This window comes from Armigeres subalbatus, chromosome 1 (genome assembly GCF_024139115.2).
Source record: "Armigeres subalbatus isolate Guangzhou_Male chromosome 1, GZ_Asu_2, whole genome shotgun sequence".
Classification (NCBI taxonomy): domain Eukaryota; kingdom Metazoa; phylum Arthropoda; class Insecta; order Diptera; family Culicidae; genus Armigeres; species Armigeres subalbatus.
In genome coordinates this window covers 18,035,786-18,057,640 of record NC_085139.1, presented here as the reverse complement: position 1 = coordinate 18,057,640, position 21,855 = coordinate 18,035,786, and the positions used below count along the sequence as shown (strand labels likewise).

Below are 21,855 nucleotides of genomic sequence, written 5' to 3'. Positions count from 1 at the left end.
TAATAAAGCTTGAAAGGTACCGCTTGAGAAAAAAGGTGTCAGAAGAGTAGTAAAACAAAAACAATCTACCTGCTTATTCTTCCGAAAATATTTTTTGCTGCATTTGCTGCAGTTTACTGTTTCACACTTCAATTTCGATCCACCCGTCCTCTTTATCGGCGTTGGAAGCAACCACCGCACCGCACCGAAAGCATCAATTTTAAAGATGATACCTCCCCCAGTAGTGTGCTGCTGTGCTGATGCCGGGCTTACCTATGCCATAGCTCATTAGCATCTTCTTCACGTTTTATGGACTGCCATCATCAGTTGCCTCCCACGTAGCCAGCTCACACTTCGGGTGAATTACTAACTTCTTGAACGACGAACAGCCAGAGAGCGAAGGCGTTGGTTGTTTTTGCGCCAGCCTGTGCCTAGTGATAGCGCGAAGTCGTGCAAGTTTTAGGATGTCGCCGGAATTGAATTGATTAGTTTTGATGAGAGCGGTGGCGTAGTCGTGGGGAAGTAATGGGGGGTAATCCCGAATCATTTCTGTGAAGCTGAATATTCAGAATTTCGAAGGTCCTGATTAATAGAGCAAAATAAATTAAAAAGGGATGTTATTTATTACAGAATCCTTTTAATATTCAATCCGGAATGGTTTTATGATTCCAAACGCAATCTCTTTGGGATCCCATTTTAAATATGTTTGACATTCCATTTGAAATCTGATTGGGATCTCATCTGGAATCCTTTGGGATCCTAATAGGAATATCTCTTTTCAATTGGATTCTTTTTAAATTTCATTCGGAGTTCTATTTTGGATTCATTTCTTAATCTTTTTATGATTCCATTCGAAATCCTGTGAGGACTCAATTCGGAATACTTTTGAAATTCTATTTGGATTTTCTTTGGGATTTCATTTGAAATATTTTTGGAATTCAATTCGAAATCCTTTTGTGATTCCATTTGGAATTCTAATCTTTATGGAATTAATTTGGAATATTTTCGGAATTTCATTTGGAATTCTATTACAAAGTCTTCAGAAATTCCACCAAAAATCCGTTATAGTTTTTTTTTCGGAATCCGCTTGAAATTTCTTTCAAAATCCGTTTGGGATTATTTTCGGAATCCGTTCAGCATTCCATCTGAAATCTATTTCGGTTTCCCGTTCGGAACTCCATCCGGAATCCTTTCGGGATTGCATCTGGAATCCGTTCAGAATTCCATCTGGAATCCGTTCGGGATTCCATTCGAAATCCGTTCGGAATTCCTTTCGAAATCCGTTCGGGTTTCCATCCGGAATCCGTTCAGGATTATATTCGGAATCCGTTCGAGATTTCATCCGGAATCCGTTCGGTATTTCATCCGGAATCCGTTCGGAATTCCATTTGGTATTCGTTCAGGATTCCATCTTGAATCCGATTCAATCCGAAATCCGTTCGGGTTCAATATAGAAGCCATGTGAATTCTATCCGGAATCCATTCAATATTTTATCCGGAGTCCGTTAGAAATTTCATCCGGAATCCATTCGGGATTCCTTCCGATATCCGTTCGTGGTTTCATCCGGAATCCATTCAGGATTCCATCCAAAAATCCGTTCGATATTCCATCCGGAATCCATTCGGGATTCCATTCAGATTTCGTTCGGGATTCCACCCGGAATCCGTTCGAAATTCTATCCGGAATCCGTTCGGGATTCCATCAGAAATCCGCTCGGGATTACTTCTGGAATCTGTTCAGGACTCCATCTGAAATCCGTTCGGAATTCCATCAGGAATCCGTTCGGGATTCCATCCGGAATCTGTTCAGATTCCATCCGAATTCCGTTATGCATTTCAGCCGGAATCCGTTCAGGATTCCATCCGGAATCCGTTTGGGATTCTATCCGGAATCCGTTCGGGATTCCATCCAGAATCCGTTCGGGATCCTATCCGGAATCCGTTCGATATTTCATCCTGAATCCGTTCGGGATTCCATCCGGAATCCGTTCGGGATTCCATCCGGAATCCATTTGAGATTCCATCCGGAATTCGTTTGAGTTCCATCCGGAATCTGTTCGGGATTCCATCCGGAATCTGTTCGAGTTCATCCGGAATCCGTTCGGGATTCCATCCGGAATCCGTTCGGGATTCCATCCGGAATCCGTTCAGGATTCCATCCGGAATCCATTCGGAATTCCATCCGGAATCCGTTCAGAATTCCATACGGAATCCGTTCGGTATTCCATCCGGAATCCGTTCGAAATTCCATCCGGAATCCGTTTGGATTCCATCCGGAATCCGTTCGGGATTCCATCCGGAATCCGTTCGGGATTTCATCCGGAAACTGTTCGGGATTCCATCCGAAAACTGTTCGGGATTCCATCCGGAAACTGTTCGGGATTCCATCCGGAATCCGTTCGGGATTCCATCAGAAATCCGCTCGGGATTACTTCTGGAATCTGTTCAGGACTCCATCTGAAATCCGTTCGGAATTCCATCAGGAATCCGTTCGGGATTCCATCCGGAATCTGTTCGGGATTCCATCCGAAATCCGTTATGCATTTCAGCCGGAATCCGTTCGGGATTCCATCCGGAATCCGTTTGGGATTCCATCTGAAATCCGTTCGGGATTCCATCCGGAATCCGTTCGGGATCCTATCCGGAATCCGTTCGGGATTCCATCCAGAATCCGTTCGGGATTCCATCCGGAATCCGTTCGGGATTCCATCCGGAATCCGTTCGAGATTCCATCCGGAATCCGTTTGGGATTCCATCCGGAATCTGTTCGGGATTCCATCCGGAATCTGTTCGGGATTCCATCCGGAATCCGTTCGGGATTCCATCCGGAATCCGTTCGGGATTCCATCCGGAATCCGTTCGGGATTCCATCCGAAATCCGTTCGGGATTCCATCCGGAATCCGTTCGGGATTCCATCCGGAATCCGTTCGGGATTCCACCCGGAATCCGTTCGGGACTCCATCCGGAATCCGTTCGGGATTCCATCCGGAATCCGTTCGGGATTCCATCCGGAATCCGTTCGGGATTCCATCCGGAATCCGTTCGGGATTCCATCCGGAATCCGTTCGGGATTCCATCCGGAATCCGTTCGGGATTCCATCCGGAATCCGTTCGGGATTCCATCCGGAAACTGTTCGGGATTCCATCCGAAAACTGTTCGGGATTCCATCCGGAAACTGTTCGGGATTCCATCCGGAAACCGTTCGGGATTCCATCCGGAATCCGTTCGGGATTCCATCCGGAATCCGTTCGGGATTCCATCCGGAATCCGTTCGGGATTCCATCCGGAAACCGTTCGGGATTCCATCCGGAATCCGTTCAGTATTCCATCCGGAATCCGTTCAGGATTCCATCCGGAAACTGTTCGGGATTCCATCCGGAATCCGTTCGGGATTCCATCCGGAATCCGTTCGGGATTCCATCCGGAATCCGTTCGTGATTCCATCCGGAATCCGTTCGTGATTCCATCCGGAATCCATTCGGGATTCCATCCGGAAACTGTTCGGGATTCCATCCGGAAACCGTTCGGGATTCCATCCGGAATCCGTTCAGTATTCCATCCGGAATCCGTTCGTGATTCCATCCGGAATCCGTTCGGGATTCCATCCGGAATCCGTTCGGTATTCCATCCGGAATCCGTTAGGGATTCCATCCGGAATCCGTAAGGGATTCCATCCGGAATCCGTAAGGGATTCCATCCGGAATCCGTTCGGGATTCCATCCATAATCCGTTCGTGATTCCATCCGGAATCCGTTCAGGATTTCATCCGGAATCCGTTCAGGATTTCATCCGGAATCCGTTCGTGATTCCATCCGGAATCCGTTTGTGATTCCATCCGGAATCCGTTCGTGATTCCATCCGGAATCCGTTCGGGATTCCATCCGGAATCCGTTCGTGATTCCATCCGGAATCCGTTCGGGATTCCATCCGGAATCCGTTCGTGATTCCATCCGGAATCCGTTTGGGATTCCATCCGGAATCCGTTCGGGATTCCATACGGAATCCGTTCGGGATTCCATCCGGAATCCGTTCGGGATTCCATCCGGAATCCGTTCGGGATTCCATCCGGAATCCGTTCGGGATTCCATCCGGAATCCGTTCGGGATTCCATCCGGAATCCGTTCGGGATTCCATCCGGAATCCGTTCGTGATTCCATCCGGAATCCGTTCGGGATTCCATCCGGAATCCGTTCGGGATTCCATCCGGAATCCGTTCGGGATTCCATCCGGAATCCGTTCGGGATTCCATCCGGAATCCGTTCAGGATTCCATCCGGAATCCGTTCAGGATTCCATCCGGAATCCGTTCGGGATTCCATCCGGAATCCGTTCGGGATTCCATCCGGAATCCGTTCGGGATTCCATCCGGAATCCGTTCGGGATTCCATCAGGAATCCGTTCGGGATTCCATCCGGAATCCGTTCGGAATTCCATCCGGAATCCGTTCGGGATTCCATCCGGAATCCGTTCGGGATTCCATCCGGAATCCGTTCGGGATTCCATCGGGAATCCGTTCGGGATTTCATCCGGAATCCGTTCGGGATTACATCCGGAATCCGTTTGGGTTCCACCCGGATTCCGTTTGGGATTCCATCTGGAATCTGTTCAAGATTCCATCCGAAATCCATTCGGGAATCCATTCGGAATCCGTTTGGGATTCCATCCGAAATCCGTTTGGGATTCCATCCGGAATCCGTTCGGGTTCCATCCGGAATCCGTTCGGGATTCCATCCGGAATCCGTTCAGGATTCCATACAGAATCCGCTCAGGATTCCATCCGTTCGGGATTCCATCCGGAATCCGTTCGGGATTCCATCCGGAATCCGTTCGGGATTCCATCCAGAATCCGTTCGGGATTCCATCCGGAATCCGGTCGGGATTCCATCCGGAATCCGTTCGGGATTCCATCCGGAATCCGTTCGGGATTCCATCCGGAATCCGGTCGGGATTCCATCCGGAATCCGTTCGGGATTCCATCCGGAATCCGTTCGGGATTCCATCCGGAATCCGTTCGGTATTCCATCCGGAATCCGTTCGGAATTCCATTCGGAGTTCGCTCGGGATTCCATTTGGTATTCGTTCAGGATACCATCTTGAATCCGATTCAATCCGAAATTCGTTCGGGATTCTATTCGGAATCCGTTCGGGATTCCATTCGGAATCCGTTTGGGATTCCATTCGGAATCCGTTAGGGATTCCATTCGGAATCCGTTCGGGATTCCATTCGGAATCCGTTCGGGATTCCATTCGGAATCCGTTCGGGATTCCATTCGTAATCCGTTCGGGATTCCATTCGGAATCCGTTCGGGATTCCATTCGGAATCCGTTCGGGATTCCATTCGGAATCCGTTCGGGATTCCGTTCGGAATCCGTTCGGGATTCCGTTCGGAATCCGTTCGGGATTCCATTCGGAATCCGTTCGGGATTCCGTTCGGAATCCGTTCGGGATTCCGTTCGGAATCCGTTCGGGATTCCGTTCGGAATCCGTTCGGGATTCCGTTCGGAATCCGTTCGGGGTTCCATTCGGAATCCGTTCGGGATTCCATTCGGAATCCGTTCGGGATTCCATTCGGAATCCGTTCAGGATTCCATTCGGAATCCGTTCGGGATTCCATTCGGAATCCGTTCGGGATTCCATTCGGAATCCGTTCGGGATTCCATTCGGAATCCGTTCGGGATTCCATTCGGAATCCGTTCGGGATTCCATTCGGAATCCGTTCGGGATTCCATTCGGAATCCGTTCAGGATTCCATTCGGAATCCGTTCGGGATTCCATTCGGAATCCGTTCGGGATTCCATTCGGAATCCGTTCATGATTCCATTCGGAATCCGTTCGGGTTGCATTCGGAATCCGTTCAGTGATCCATTCGGAATCCGTTCGGGATTCCATTCGGAATCCGTTCGGGATTCCATTCGGAATCCGTTCGGGATTCCATTCGGAATCCGTTCGGGATTCCATTCGGAATCCGTTCAGGATTCCATTCGGAATCCGTTCAGGATTCCATTCGGAATCCGTTCGGGATTCCATTCGGAATCCGTACGGGATTCCATTCGGAATCCGTTCATGATTCCATTCGGAATCCGTTCGGGATTCCATTCGGAATCCGTTCATGATTCCATTCGGAATCCGTTCGGGATTCCATTCGGAATCCGTTCGGGATTCCATTCGGAATCCGTTCGGGATTCCATTCGGAATCCGTTCGGGATGCCATTCGGAATCCGTTCGGGATGCCATTCGGAATCCGTTCGGGATGCCATTCGGAATCCGTTCGGGATGCCATTCGGAATCCGTTCGGGATGCCATTCGGAATCCGTTCGGGATGCCATTCGGAATCCGTTCGGGATTCCATTCGGAATCCGTTCGGGATTCCATTCGGAATCCGTTCGAGTTCCATTCAGGAATCCGTTCGGGATTCCATTCTGAATCCGTTCGGATTCCATTCGGAATCCGTTTGGGATTCCATTCGGAATCCGTTCGGGATTCCATTCGGAATCCGTTCGGGATTCCATTCGGAATCCGTTCGGGATTCCATTCGGAATCCGTTCGGGATCCATTCGGAATCCGTTCGGGATTCCATTCGGAATCCGTTCGGGATTCCATTCGGAATCCGTTTGGAATTTGTTCGGGATTCCATTTGGAATCTGTTCGGGATCCCATTTGCAATCTGTTTGGGATTCCATTCAGAATCCGTTCGGGATTTCGTTCTAATCCGTTTGGGATTCCATTCGGAATCAGTTTGGAACTCCATTCCCAATCTGTTTGGGATCCCGTTCGGAATCCGTTTGGAATCCCGTTCGGAATCCGTTTGGGATCCCGTTCGGAATCCGTTTGGGTCCCGTTCAGAATTCGTTTGGGATTCCGTTCGGAATCCGTTCAAGATTCCGTTCGGGATTCCGATCAAGATTCGTTTGGATTTCCATCAGTGATCAGTTTAGGATTTCATCCGATCGCTTCAGTTACCATCTGAAGCTCGTGTGGAATTCCATTTGGCATCTATTTGAAATTCCTTCCGGTATCCGTTTCAAACTTCTATTGAAATCCGTTTGAAGGTTCACATCAAAATCCGTTTGGGATTCCTTTTGAAATCCTCTCGAACCCCATTTCTGTTTGCAATTCCTTCAATAATCTGTTTGGGATTCCATCAGGAATTTGCTTAGGATTCCTGAACCGTTTGGAATCCCTTTGGCATTCCTTTTAGAGTCTTTTTTCAAGATTCCATTCGGAGTCCTTTTTGGGTTCAATTAGTTTTTTTCTGGGCTTTCTTTCGGAATCCTTTTGGGATTCCATCTGGAATCCGATTAGAAATCCTTCTTGAATCTGTTTGGCATTCTATTCCGAAACTTTTCATTAATCCGTTTAGGATTCCAAAACCTTTCTGAATCCGTTTGGCATTCCTTTCAGAGTCCTTTCAGGATTTTTTTTCAGAGTCTTTTTAGAATTCTATTTGGAATCTTTTTGGAATTCCATTCGGAAAACTTTTCTGATTCGAATCGAAATTCTCTTGTGATTCCATTCGAAATTTCTTTCGATTTCTTTCGGAATTCGTTTGGGATTCCTTTTGAAATCTGTTTGGAATTCATTTCGGAATCCGTTTGGAATTCTTTTCGTAATCCATTTGAGATTCCTTTCATAATCCGTTTGAAATTCGTTCCAAAATCCATTTGGGATTTCATCTGCAACTCGTTTGCAATTTCATCCGGGAATACGTTTGGGAATCTATCCGGAATTTTTGATTTCTATTCGGAATCCATCCGGGATCTGGTTGGGGTTCCATAGTGAATTCGATAAGAATTCCTAAACCTTCCCGACTGCTTTCAGAGTCCTCTTTAGATTTCATAGATTTCTTTTTGGATCCTATTTGGAACCCAGCGAAAGATGATGGATTTGGTTAAGAATATTTTAAGGATATCATTCGAAATCTCTGAGGGAATCCATTCTGATTCGTTTTAGGGTTTCATTCGAAACCGATTAGGGATTCTATTCGAATGCTTCATATTTTTAAAAATTCTATTGGATTTTTTTCCGAAATCCTTTTGGTATTCCATCCGGAGATCATCCAAAATCTTGCTTTTAATTCTTTCTGAAAATTTTCAGCTTTCCAACCGGATTTCTTTTTGGATAAAAAGAATATTTCGCTTTTTTCTTGAAGTTTCTAACATAAAATATACAAATCAGATTTTTTCCGTTTTGTTGTGGCTTAGCTTTATGACAGGCGGCCAGACAATTCAAGCTCTATCTGGTAAAAAAACGAATGTCGCAAGAGAGAATTCTCTTCGTCGACTTCCCCTCTTTTAAATAAAAGTGACAAACAGAGGATTTCTTTGCAGTTTATCACCTCAGAATGCAAGTTCGCATTGTTTTCTATCGTCCTGAGGTGATAAACCACAAAGAAATCCACTGCTTGTCACTTTTATTAAAAAGAGGGGAAGTCGGCGAAGAAAATCCTCTCTTGCGACATTAGCCCTTAATTCCAGATAGAGCTTGAATTGTAACGTTTTTGGCAAGTGAGTATTTACAATTCTTTCTCGCCTTTATCCCTAAAGACGAAAAGGTCCTACACTCTCCCTTTACTATAGGCGAACTCGTACATGAAAACTTTATGAACCATATCATCACTCATTGGTCTTTACTTTACTTCTGGTCTTGACCTTATTTCGGATAAACTTCTTGTGCCTCAAGAAAAAAAAATCATTTGCTTCGCTCCTTTATCTCTTCTTGACATTTTGACGGGGATTGGGATTAGACCAGGGATTGAACTTATCATTTCATTATCATTTAGTATTCAGCCAATAACTCATTCCAGAGGCGGAATTCCGAAAAGTGTTGTATGACGGACTTCTAGCGCTATTTCCCCTCTACAATTTTGTCTAAGGGTACATTGCTCTATGTCTAATATTTACAGCGTGAAACGCTAGTTTCACTTAATATACTAAATGATAATAACACTTATTATCATTTAGTATATTAAGTGAAACTAGCGTTTCACGCTATAAATATTAGACATAGAACAATGTACCTTAGACAAAATTGTAGAGGGAAAATAGCTCTAGAAATCCTTCTTACGACACTTTTCGTAATTTCGCCTCTGGAATGAGTTATTGGCTGAATACTAAATGATAATGAAATGATAAGCTCAATCCCTGGATTAGACACATTAGGTTGATTTTTTAGCGTATACATCATATAAACCGCCTAATGCAATCTCCATCTAGCATTACAGCTTCATTTAGGATATTTAAGCGTCTTCAGGCATCGGAAATGTCACTCGAAAAAAAAAATTGAGGCGTGCTCCGAATAAAATAATGCGCTGCCTGCCTGTTAACTATCATTATTTTTTTTGGATTTATTCGGAAACTTAAAATGCGACTTATGTCCATTGTTATGAAATTCCGGTTCTAGAAATATGAACAAATGGATCACAGAATGGAACTAGTCGGATATTGATGACTTTTCGAGACGATGATTGCAGAAAAATGTCCAGTATCATAAGATTTACTGTCTACTGTTTTCTGTATGGAAATCATGCCTTCGGATCGGAATCACATAATATTGGAATAAAACTGCATGGATTTCCAAAGCGAATTTTGAGTACAAAACATTATGAAGTATGAAAAAGTGTGAAATGATGCTGTTTTTGGTGACGAATACAAGCGCGATGCTGACTTTCAAAATCGCAATCGTAAAAATCACAAAAAATAACAATAATTAGCGTATCAGCTAGGGTGGGTGTACCAATTATCGCCATACATAAGAACAACTATTTTTTTAAAAATAAGTGAAAGGCATGTGGGTGGACTTTATATATCAAGCGAAAGGTTCTGGTTCTGCTCCTTATAATAGCTATGCAAACCACAATGAAATTTGTTATTATCCTCGAAATTTATTAATCCATAATAGGAACGCATGCACCAGTTGTGGCACTATTCTTAATTTTGGTTCCTTATTTGGCAAATCCCATTGTTTTCTTATGGGACTGGCCAAATAGGGACCACTAGTGCGACAACTGGTGCAAAGGACGTCAAAAATTAAGCAAAATCAATTTTTACAATTATGCTTTGCTTGTTTTGGAGGAAATCAAAGGTGTTATCGTATCATATGAATATGCTTTATCGATATGAACTTGGTTTGCGGTGATTTGATTGGCCATTTGGCATATAAAGCACTAGTGCGATAATTGGTGCTATAGCCACAACTGGTACATCTAGCCTATTTGTTTTCGATTGTGATTGACTTGGGTACATGGGACTTACTCCAGAAACAGTAACCCTAGCAGACATGTTTTACATTTTATTGAATTCAATAACGAACAATTTCTGGAAACCTAAAGGCTGTCAGTAAAATATGAAACTATACGAAGGGCGCGCTTCTGGATATGAAACTCGTTAACACTTGAATTTGAAACGAGCGTTGAGCTCATGGCCAATGAGAATTTCATCACTGTTACGCCTGTTACTCGGTGCTTCAAGGTTTCCCCAAAAACACGCAAAAATCGCGACGCGTTTTATTGCTTCACGACTGCGATTCTGTCGCAGTTGGTATGGAAGCGCAAATGGAACATTGCCTGCAACGATCCAACGATAAAATCGTTGGTCTGGGGGACTTTTTAATTTTTTTAGCAGAAATCACTCGTTTCTTTGAAATATTTGAAATGAGTTTTTTTTTATCGGTTATGAGAAGCAGATTGCTTGCTTGCATGTGTGGATCTCCACTACTTAAAAACCAAAAAAGAAGCGGACGCGTGTTGCGTTGTTCTCTAAAAGCTGTCAGTTAACAGATTTTTCAGCAGAAAATCACCCGTTTCCTTGAAATGTTTGAAATGTTAATGTTATAAATAATTTTGAGTTTTTTCTTTGGGTGATTGCTTGCTTGCATATGTTGATCCCCACAGCTTAAAAACTGCATAAAATACGTATTCTCTAAAACATTTCCCCCATCAGCGAAAAATTTCCCAGCGATGCCAATGGATGTGAGCCAATGAACCGAACATTTTTTTTCTACTTCCTTGGAGCGTGGAGTGAAAACATCATCGCATTTTTCTGTCACTAACACCGAACATCGTTCTTTTATCTCCCCCCTTTTTTTCATCTGTTTCTCAACAGCTTTACAGAGCGGCACGGGGTGCGCTTTTCCAAAACGATGGGAGGGACGATGGTTTCAATCCGGGGTACAACAGGAAATTACTATAGAAGGATCAACTTTAAGTACTAGAGGAAGATGTATCGCTAGCGAGGGAGATAAATTTTTATTAGTGAACGAGTAAGTACGGACCGTTTTTCCTTCTCTGCCTGCAGCGACTCTATTGCTATCTCATTTTATTTGAAACTCTACACTTAATCCTGTTATTTTTTTTTCTACTTCACATAGTCAGGGCTGGTAGCAACCAAAATAGTTCCGAAAAAGGTGCTTCCTAATCGAGAATGGTAGAGAGCAAATAGCGTCATAAATGTGTTTTTTTTGTCGCAGATAAAAAATTGTGGAATATTTTTGAATTTTTCCAAAAATCGAGTAAAATGATTTGGTTGTTATTAAATTCACATCAATTTATTTATAATAGTAACATTTATAATTTTAACAATTTGTTTGTGAGATGAAGCAAATCCATGCGTTTTCGTAGATTATTTGAAACAATTCTTTTGACTGACATTTAAATATACTTCTATTGATATTTTAAAATATTTCATAATTATAAACGATTTAAAAACTTGTGGTGTAAAGTATAAAAAGATAAAAAATTAAAATAAACTTAAGTTCGTGTAGTGGGACATGAGACCAAGATTGATTAGGAAAAGTTTCTTTAGTGGTATTACATTAAAACAAAACTGATCTGTTACCAGCCCTGTACAATGGAAGTCATCAGTCCCTTTCATTTTCAGTTACTGCATCCTATAAATTAATTTTTCAGACGCAAACAAAAGTCAAGAAGATTAGCATCGATCGCTTTCTAGTTCTAACCATCATCAGCATTACCATTTTTTACCTGCGTTCTTTCTAATTTTTCATATTCCAATATTTCTCTTTTCTCTTTTTACCACACCTTACGTCGGATACGTGCAGAAAGGGATGTCATCGATGCGTTGTAATATACCAGAAGCATTTAAACACACTTCAGTATAAAGAAAGTGAGTGTGAAGATATGTATATAGGCCAGTTGAATCCAGCTCCATTGCCTAGTCATAGCAATTTAAAAAGTGATCATAGTCGGGGGGCTCATCCCAACATGAACGGGCATTCACGATTATCGTCATCGGATCAGTACACACGATCCAATGAAGATAGCGACAATTGTAAGCAACGATTTTATTTTACTCTAGCAATGATAACAACTACTTTTAAGTGTATTTTTCCTTTACTGTTCTGTTCTGTTCCGTTTTGTTTCCTTTCTTGTCAACAATATCAACCGTTCTGATTTGGTTCTTTGGTTTCTATTCTTTGTATTTCGTTTTTCCGTTTTCCGTCCTTTTTCTCACATTAGAATCCGTATGTTTAATTCTCCTTGTACCATAAGAGATAAAAATCCAAAACTTAAAGGCGTGAAAGTTTGATAATTTTCTTAAACGATTCCACCGCGCGAAGCGTAGCCTGGATTCTACGCGAGATAGATGATGCCACAGTGTCCCTTTCGGATCAGATAGATAATACATCCCACTACTAATTAAAACAGTCGATGATTAACCGCGAGTGTGGCCTTTGTGGTGATGGTTGTAGAGCGCAAGGTGGCGGTGGGTGGTTCCGCGCGTGCACGCATACATCAGTAGTAGACCGCAGCATTGTATTGCAACAGCCGAAAATAAAAAAAAAGCATCCACACTAACACGTAGAGAGCAGCCGAGAACGAATCGAAAATCAGCTACAACTCACATCTCACAGGCACGACAACACGGCATTATTATCATTCTCTGCCGCTTTTTTCTTCTGTTTGTTTAGGAACCCTACAATATTTCAAAGAAGATGGAAAGCGACTCCGATGATGGGTTATTATTCGTTGCCCGGGAGTCATTCACACCCAGACCGAATCCCCGATTCCAACGATGGGAATCCACCCTAGGGTGTCCTAACCGAAATCAGTGAGTGGGAAAAGTCGTGGTGCTGAACCGTAGAATGAAAGATGTGCATATTTGGGAATGTTTTGTAAAGTACTTTCGTTTTCCTGAAAAATTTCCGATGCATCTACATAGGAAAAAAAGGCCAATTGTTGCAAAAGCTCAAAATCGAGCTTTTTGTCTACGTCTCGAGGCAACAATTGAAAATACATTTGATAACAAATTATTTTTTGGCATTGGCATATTATTTCGTGATTTTCAATATTTCATTTGCTCCATATGTGGAGGATTGTCTGTTTTCTTTTTTCCTTCAACGATTTCTGCTTGAAAAATTGTCATATGTAACTGAATTCATAATCAGACACATTTAAGTCGCCTTCGTAGGTAGAAGAGAATCTATTTAATATTCTGATTTTAAAAACAGACTTCTAATCGTCGATTTGCCTAATGGTAACACACCCACGTACACCAACGCCTCCATCTGCTAGGCCCTGATGGTGTTGTTTATTATGAGTGAGCCATCACATTCGGCCAATTGACATTTGATTTTTTTTAGATGAGATTGAATTAAGTAAAAATTAACTAGTTGCAAACAATGTATCCACTAAAACTTTAATTATTTTATCAAGTTGGTTTGCTCTACTCTAAATCCTATTATATGTAAATCATTCATTCTAGGGTCGAATAGCACAGTTTTTCCTCAAATATGACTACTCTGGACTACTCTATTTACTCCCCAAATAATATTCTGCTGCTACTGTTACTGCTGCTGTTGTTGTTGCTACTTCCCAAAATTGTTCGGGATCAACGGGAAAACAGAACCAAAATATGAATTAACCTAAACCCAGCTTTCGTTTGTGATAGATCGTATTCATAATCGTATAGTAGGCCGGCCGGTCGGTCGATTGGTTGGTTGGTTGCTTAGCGAACCGTGTGCGTGCGGTGTGCGTCTCCTTTTGTCCGGTCGTCAACCGTTCAGGTCGGTCGGTTGGTCGATGTTTGTCAAATGCGCGCGCGACAAAGCAAACAGTGGTGGAAAGCCGCCGCCGCCGCAATTTTCTATTGACTACCAGCCTACTGCACACCGACTGACTGCTGCCGTTCTGCTCCCGCTTCCCATTGGCCAATACATTCCGTAACGTGCCACAGGGCAATATGCTTCGAGGGAAAGATCAAGGGTAGTGAAAGTGCGGGTGGAAGGGAAGGCGGGAGTAGCAGCTGCCTGCCGGAAATGAGTGTCTCATTATTGTTTGCTGGAAATTTAATATGCAGGTTATCTAATCGTTCCGCCCAACAGGTCCTTTTCGTTGCGTTTCGGTTCCACTTCTTGATGTGTCACTGCCGTGTTCTGCAGTAGAGAGGGCCGGTCAACGACAAGGGGAACGTGCCTGCCTGGAAGCAACCACGATGTGAAGATGGGATGGGATTCAAATGCACCTCCTTATGCTCTAATTTAGGGACATTTATGTGAGTATGGGTGCGGTTGGTTGGGTGACGATTGTTCGCCTTGTTTTGTCGATGAAAGAAGGGTGACAGTTACGGTAGGACAATTAATCCAATCTCTTTGAGGCAATCGTCATATACTACTTGTTATGACATTGGTTTTAAATTCAAAATCACATTAATTTATGCATTGTAATTTTTTGGAAAATAGTAAGGACAGTTTTTTTTTAAGTTTTGTAACAGCTTGGGTATTCCGATATTTAGCAGGAGTTAAAAATAATTTAAACGATTATGAAATCAAGGGATTAAGAAGATTAAAGAATTCTAAGAGTCAATAAGAAATTCAGCACTCGAAAATACTAGTATCATTATTTCCCCGTAAATATATATCTTAACGGAAATTTGGGCCAATTTGCTTTGAAAAATCAGACGAACTTTCCATGACACTCAGAAAATTGTTCGTCCGAAGTTCGAATTAATTTCCCATGGAAATTCGAACGAATTTCCCGTGGAAATTCCAATGAATTTCCCGTGGTAAGTCTAATGCATTTCCCGTGAAAATTCGACTGAATTTTCCATGGAAATTGGAATGAATTTCCGGTGGAAAATGGAATGAAATCGAATGAATTTTCCACTGAAATTCGAATGAATTTCTCATGGTAATTCGAATGAATTTCCGTGGAAATTTGAATGAATTTCCGTGGAAATTCTAATGAATTTTCCGTGGAAATGGGAATGAATTTTCCGTGGAAATTCGAATTAATTTTGCGTGGAAATTCGAATGAATTTTTCATGGAAATTGGAATGAATTTCCGGTGGAAATTGGAATGAGATTCCGGTGGAAATTGGAATGAATTTGCTGTGGAAATTTGAATAAATTTCTCGTGGATATTCGAATGAATTTCCCGTGGAAATTCGAATGAATTTCCCGAGGAAACACGAATGAATTTCCCGAGGAAATTTGAATGAACTTCCCGTGGAAATTCGAATGAATTTCTTGTGGAAATTCGAAATATATTTCCCGTGGAAATTCGATTGAATTTCCCTTGGAAATTCGATTGAATTTCCCTTGGAAATTCGATTGAATTTCCCGTGAAAATTCGATTGAATTTCCCGTGGAAATTCGATTGAATTTCCCGTGGAAATTCGAATGAGTTTCCCGTGGAAATTCGAATGAATTTCCCAATTCAAATGAATTTTCCGTGGAAACTCAAATGAATTTCCCGAATTTATTTTCCATGGAGATTGGAATGAATCTCCGGTGGAAATTGGAATGAATTTCCGGTGGAAATTGGAATAAATTTCCGGTGGAAAATGGAATGAATTTTCGGTTGAAAATGGAATGAATTTGCGGTGGAAATTTGAATGAATTTCCCGTGAAAATTCGAATGATTTTCCGGTGGAAAATGAGATTAAATCGAATGAATGAATTTCCCATGAAAATTCGAATGAATTTTCCATTGAAATTCGAATGAATTTCCCGTGGAAATATAAATGAATGTCCCGTGGAAATTCAAATGAATATCCCGTGGAAATTCGAATTTGAATGAATTTTCCGTGGAAATTCGAATGAAATTCCCGTGGACATTCGAATGAATTTCCCGTGGAAATTCGAATGAATTTCCCGTGGAAATTCGAATGAATTTCCCGTGGAAATTCGAATGAATTTCCCGTGGAAATTCGAATGAATTTCCCGTGGAAATTCGAATGGATTTCCCGTGGAAATTCGAATGAATTTCCCGTGGAAATTCGAATGAATTTCCGTAGAAATTCGAATGAATTTCCCGTGGAAATTCGAATGAATTTCCCGTGGAAATTCGAATGAATTTCCCGTGGAAATTCGAATGAATTTCCCGTGGAAATTCGAATGAATTTCCCGTGGAAATTCGAATGAATTTCCCTTGGAAATTCGAATGAATTTTCCTTGTAAATTCGAATGAATTACCAGTGGATATTCGAATGAATTTCCCGTGGAAATGAGAATGAATTATTCGTGGAAATTTGAATGAATTTCTTGTGGAAATTCTAATGAATTTCCCTTGGAAATTTGGATGAATTTCCCATGAAAATTCGAATGAATTTCCCCACGGAAATTCTTATGAATTTCCCCACCGAAATTCGAATGAATTTCTCCACCGAAAATCGAATGAATTTCCCCACAGAAATTCGAATGAATTTCCCGTGAAAATACGGATGAATTTCCCGTGGAAATTCGAAATATATTTCATGTGGAAATTCGAATGAATTTCCCGTGGAAATTCGAATGAATTTCCCGTGGAAATTCGAATGAATTTCCAGTGGAAATTCGAATGAATTTCCCGTGGAAATTCAAATGAATTTCCCGTGGAAACTCAAATGAATTTCCCGTGGAAATTCAAATGAATTTCCCGAATGAATTTTCCATGGAGATTGGAATGAGTTTCCGGTGGAAATTGGAATAAATTTCCGGTGGAAAATGGAATGAAATTTCTGTTGAAAATGGATTGAATGAATTTCTCGTGAAAATTCGAATGAATCTTCCGTTGAAGTTCGAATGAATTTTGCGTGGAAATTCGAATGAATTTTCCGTGGAAATTCGAATGAATTTTCCGTGGAAATACGATTGAATTACCCGTGGAAATTCGTATGAATTTCATTTGGATATTCGAATGAATTTCGCGTGGATATTCGAATGAATTTCCCGTGAAAATTCGAATGAATTTACCGTGGATATTCGAATGAATTTCCCGTGGAAATTAGAATGAATTTCCCGTGGAAATTCGAATGAATTTCTCGTGGTAATTCGAATGAATTTCCCTTGGAAAATTGGATGAATTTCCCTTGTGAATTCGAATGAATTTCCTCACGGAAATTCGAATGAATTTCCCCACCGCAATTCGAATGAATTTCTCCACCGAAATTCAAATGAATTTCTCCTCCGAAATTCGAATGAATTTCCCCACAGAAATTCGAATGAATTTCCCGTGAAAATTCGAATGAATTTCCCCACAGAAATTCGAATGAATTTCCCGTGAAAATTCGAATGAATTTCCCGTGGAAATTCGAAATATATTTCATGTGGAAATTCAATTGAATTTCCCGTGGAAATTCGAATGAATTTCCCGTGGAAATTCGAATGAATTTCCCGTGGAAATTCGAATGAATTTCCCGTGGAAATTCGAATGAATTTCCCGTGGAAATTCGAATGAATTTCCGTGGAAATTCGAATGAATTTCCGTGGAAAATTCGAATGAATTTCCGTGGAAATTCGAATGAATTTCCCGTGGAAATTCGAATGAATTTCCGTGGAAATTCGAATGAATTTCCGTGGAAATTCGAATGAATTTCCGTGGAAATTCGAATGAATTTCCTGTGGAAATTCGAATGAATTTCCGTGGAAATTGAATGAATTTCCGTGGAAATTCGAATGAATTTCCGTGGAAATTCGAATGAATTTCCGTGGAAATTCGAATGAATTTCCGTGGAAATTCGAATGAATTTCCGTGGAAATTGAATGAATTTCCGTGGAAATTCGAATGAATTTCCGTGGAAATTCGAATGAATTTCCGTGGAAATTCAGATGAATTTCCGTGGAAATTCGAATGAATTTCCGTGGAAATTCGAATGAATTTCCCGTGGAAATTCGAATGAATTTCCGTGGAAATTCGAATGAATTTCCGTGGAAATTCGAATGAATTTCCGTGGAAATTGAATGAATTTCCGTGGAAATTCGAATGAATTTCCGTGGAAATTCGAATGAATTTCCGTGGAAATTCGAATGATTTTCCGTGGAAATTCGAATGAATTTCCGTGGAAATTCGAATGAATTTCCCGTGGAAATTCGAATGAATTTCCCGTGGAAATTCGAATGAATTTCCCGTGGAAACTCGAATGAATTTCCCGTGGAAATTCGAATGAATTTCCCGTGGAAATTCGAATGAATTTCCCGTGGAAATTCGAATGAATTTCCCGTGGAAATTCGAATGAATTTCCCGTGGAAATTCGAATGAATTTCCCGTGGATATTCGAATGAATTTCCCGTGAAAATTCGAATGAATTTACCGTGGATATTCGAATGAATTTTCCGTGGAAATTAGAATGAATTTCCCGTGGAAATTCGAATGAATTTCTCGTGGTAATTCGAATGAATTTCCCTTGGAAAATTGGATGAATTTCCCTTGTAATTTCGAATGAATTTCCTCACGGAAATTCGAATGAATTTCCCCACCGCAATTCGAATGAATTTCTTCACCGAAATTCAAATGAATTTCTCCACCGAAATTCGAATGAATTTCCCCACAGAAATTCGAATGAATTTCCCGTGAAAATTCGAATGAATTTCCCGTGAAAATTCGAATGAATTTCCCGTGGAAATTCGAAATATATTTCATGTGGAAATTCAATTGAATTTCCCGTGGAAATTCGAATGAATTTCCCGTGGAAATTCGAATGAATTTCCCGTGGAAATTCGAGTGAATTTCCCGTGGAAATTCGAATGAATTTCCCGTGGAAATTCGAATGAATTTCCCGTGGAAATTCGAATGAATTTCCCGTGGAAATTCGAATGAATTTCCCGTGGAAATTCGAATGAATTTCCCGTGGAAATTCGAATGAATTTCCGTGGAAATTCGAATGAATTTCCGTGGAAATTCGAATGAATTTCCGTGGAAATTGAATGAATTTCCTGTGGAAATTCGAATGAATTTCCATTCGAATGAATTTCCAGTGGAAATTCGAATGAATTTCCCGTGGAAATTCGAATGAATTTTCTGTGGAAATTCGAATGAATTTCCTGTGGAAATTCGAATGAATTTCCTGTGGAAATTCGAATGATTTTCCCGTGGAAATTCGAATGAATTTCCCGTGGAAATTCGAATGAATTTCCCGTGGAAATTCGAATGAATTTCCCGTGGAAATTCGAATAAATTTCCCGTGGAAATTCGAATGAATTTCCCGTGGATATTCGAATGAATTTCCCGTGGATATTCGAATGAATTTCCCGTGGAAATTCGAATGAATTTCCCGTGGAAATTCGAATGAATTTCCCGTGGAAATTCGAATGAATTTCCCGTGGAAATTCGAATGAATTTCCCGTGGAAATTCGAATGAGTTTCCCGAGGAAATTCGAATGAATTTCCCGAGGAAATTCGAATAAATTTCCCGAGGAAATTATTGCCCGAGGAAATTCGAATGAACTTCCCGAGGAAATTCGAATGAATTTCCCGAGGAAATTCGAATGAATTTCCAGAGGAGATTCGAATGAATTTCCCGAGGAAATTCGAATGAATTTTCCGAGGAAATTTGAATGAATTTTCCGAGGAAATTCGAATGAATTTTCCGAGGAAATTCGAATGAATTTTCCGAGGAAATTCGAATAAATTTCCCCAGGAAATTCGAATGAATTTTCCGAGGAAATTCGAATGATTTTCCCGAGGAAATTCGAATGAATTTCCCGAGGAAATTCGAATGAATTTCCCGATGAAATTCGAATGAATTTCCCGAGGAAATTCGAATGAATTCCCCGAATGAATTTCCAGAATTTCATTCGAGTTTCCTCTAGAAATTCATTCGAATTTCCTAGTGAAATTCGAATGAATTTTCCCATGAAATTCGAATGAATTTCGCGAGGAAATTCGAATAAATATCGGAATATCGAATGAATTTCCCGTGAAATTTCGAATGAATTTTCCGTGGAAATTCGAATGAATTTTCTGTGGAAATTCGAATGAATTTCCTTTGAAATTTCGAATGAATTTCCTTTGGAAGTTCGAATGAATGTCCTTTGGAAATTCGAATGAATTTCCTTTGGAAATTCGAATGAGTTTCCTTTGGAAATTCGAATGAATTTCCCTTTGAAATTTGAATCAATTTGATTAAATTTCTCGTAGAAATTACATTTTTGCATTTCCACGGGAAATTCATTTAAATTTTTTCATTTATTTTATTTCAATTTCATCCTGAAAATCATTCGAAGTTCCATTGAAAATTTATACGAGTTTTCAAGGGAAATTCATTCAAATGGTCATAAGAAACTGAATCAAATTTCCTCGTGATTTGCCACTGGAAATGCTTTCAAATTTCTCTAGGAATCTAAAGTTAAAACTGCATATCAGCAGCCAGGCAGCACTCAAAGAGTGGTTCGCTAACATCGGCGGCATCGCCGGATGAAAATTGGTAGAGGGGATGGAGCGAAATCACACGACTAATTAAAAATATTTGCAAATATTCTCGAAGATTTCCGCAAGCGCTGGAAAATATTGTTTGAAGGTTACTTAAAGATTTTCAATACAGATTTTCAAATAGCTGTCGAAATTTTTATTGAACAATAACCTCAGTACTCACTGTCAGTACTTGATTCGTCGGGAGGCTAAACATAGGGCTAAACTAATGATTGGATTAGAAAAAGTTTGACAGGTGTCGGGAACGTCTATTGAGATTTCTCGTTCTTTCGAATATGACGAATAGATACATTTGGTAAACCTATGTCCCTAAAAAAACGAAATTTCCATCCGTACGCTGTATCAGAAAACAGATGCGGCTCAACTTCTGTGAAAAAAGCGACATCATCTTCCTCTCCGCGATCCCAAAGGAGCAGAAACAGCAGCAGCAGCAGCAACCAGCAGTGATAAAAATAGAACAAAACCACTGGAAGTGAATCTAATTTAGGTTGTCACCCTGTCTTACATTTTAAAAATTTAATTTACGTGTGTTTTGTTCTGGTCTGTTTCTGTGTATTATTTTTGGTGTCATTTTAAGGAAAAAGCAAAAAAAAAACGATACGAGGAAAACAAACAAAAAGAAAAAGAGCATACCAGAACCGGGAAAAGCGGCAGCGTGGTCCGCTCCGATATCATCTTTCGGCACACCAATTCAATTATGAGCGTGTGAGATAAAACTGATATAGAAGGTCCTACAAAACCCGTGTATAAATAATCGCAAATCGCGAAACAACGATCCCGTGCAAGCGAGCGGGCTGAGTGTGAGGTGCATCGAATCTATATCCAGAGCGCAGAATAACCGCTACCGCTATACTGCCGAGTTTGTTGGGATGGGTTCGCCCGACTGCCTTCCATTTTTTTGTGCATATGATAGCAAGTTTGCCATAACGTTTATGTAGAGAGCGAAACGTTTTTTCCCGTTTTATATTTTTCTTTTGACTTACATATAGTTCCTTTTTTCCGAGAGAGTGCAAGAACGAATTCTCCACTTCCTTTTTCCATCTGTATTTCGGCCACTGTACACACTTGAATGGTATTGTTGCACCAACATAAAAATGTTCTGAAAGCAAGAGCTGTCACTAAGGATAAGACAAAAACAGTAACGTTTCCAATCTGAGAGAATGCGCGAGAGCAAGCGATCGAAAGTTAAAAGACAATTAGATTCATGACAGGATGAAATTCTTAGCCCAATTG

The 21,855-nt window shown here is 41.0% G+C and overlaps 1 protein-coding gene across 2 annotated transcripts in view; it reads left to right on the top strand.

The window, feature by feature from the left end:
• Positions 1-21,855, top strand: part of LOC134222341 (uncharacterized) — an 86,465-nt gene that overhangs the window by 26,603 nt on the left and 38,007 nt on the right. The window contains exons 3-4 of one of the 2 annotated variants that reach the window (XM_062701509.1): positions 11,081-11,237; positions 12,036-12,100. In XM_062701509.1, coding sequence (XP_062557493.1) covers positions 11,081-11,237; positions 12,036-12,100 — 222 coding nt within the window. Of the gene's footprint in view, positions 1-11,080; positions 11,238-12,035; positions 12,266-21,855 lie in introns of both variants that reach the window. The other variant, XM_062701503.1, reaches the window with a different exon arrangement.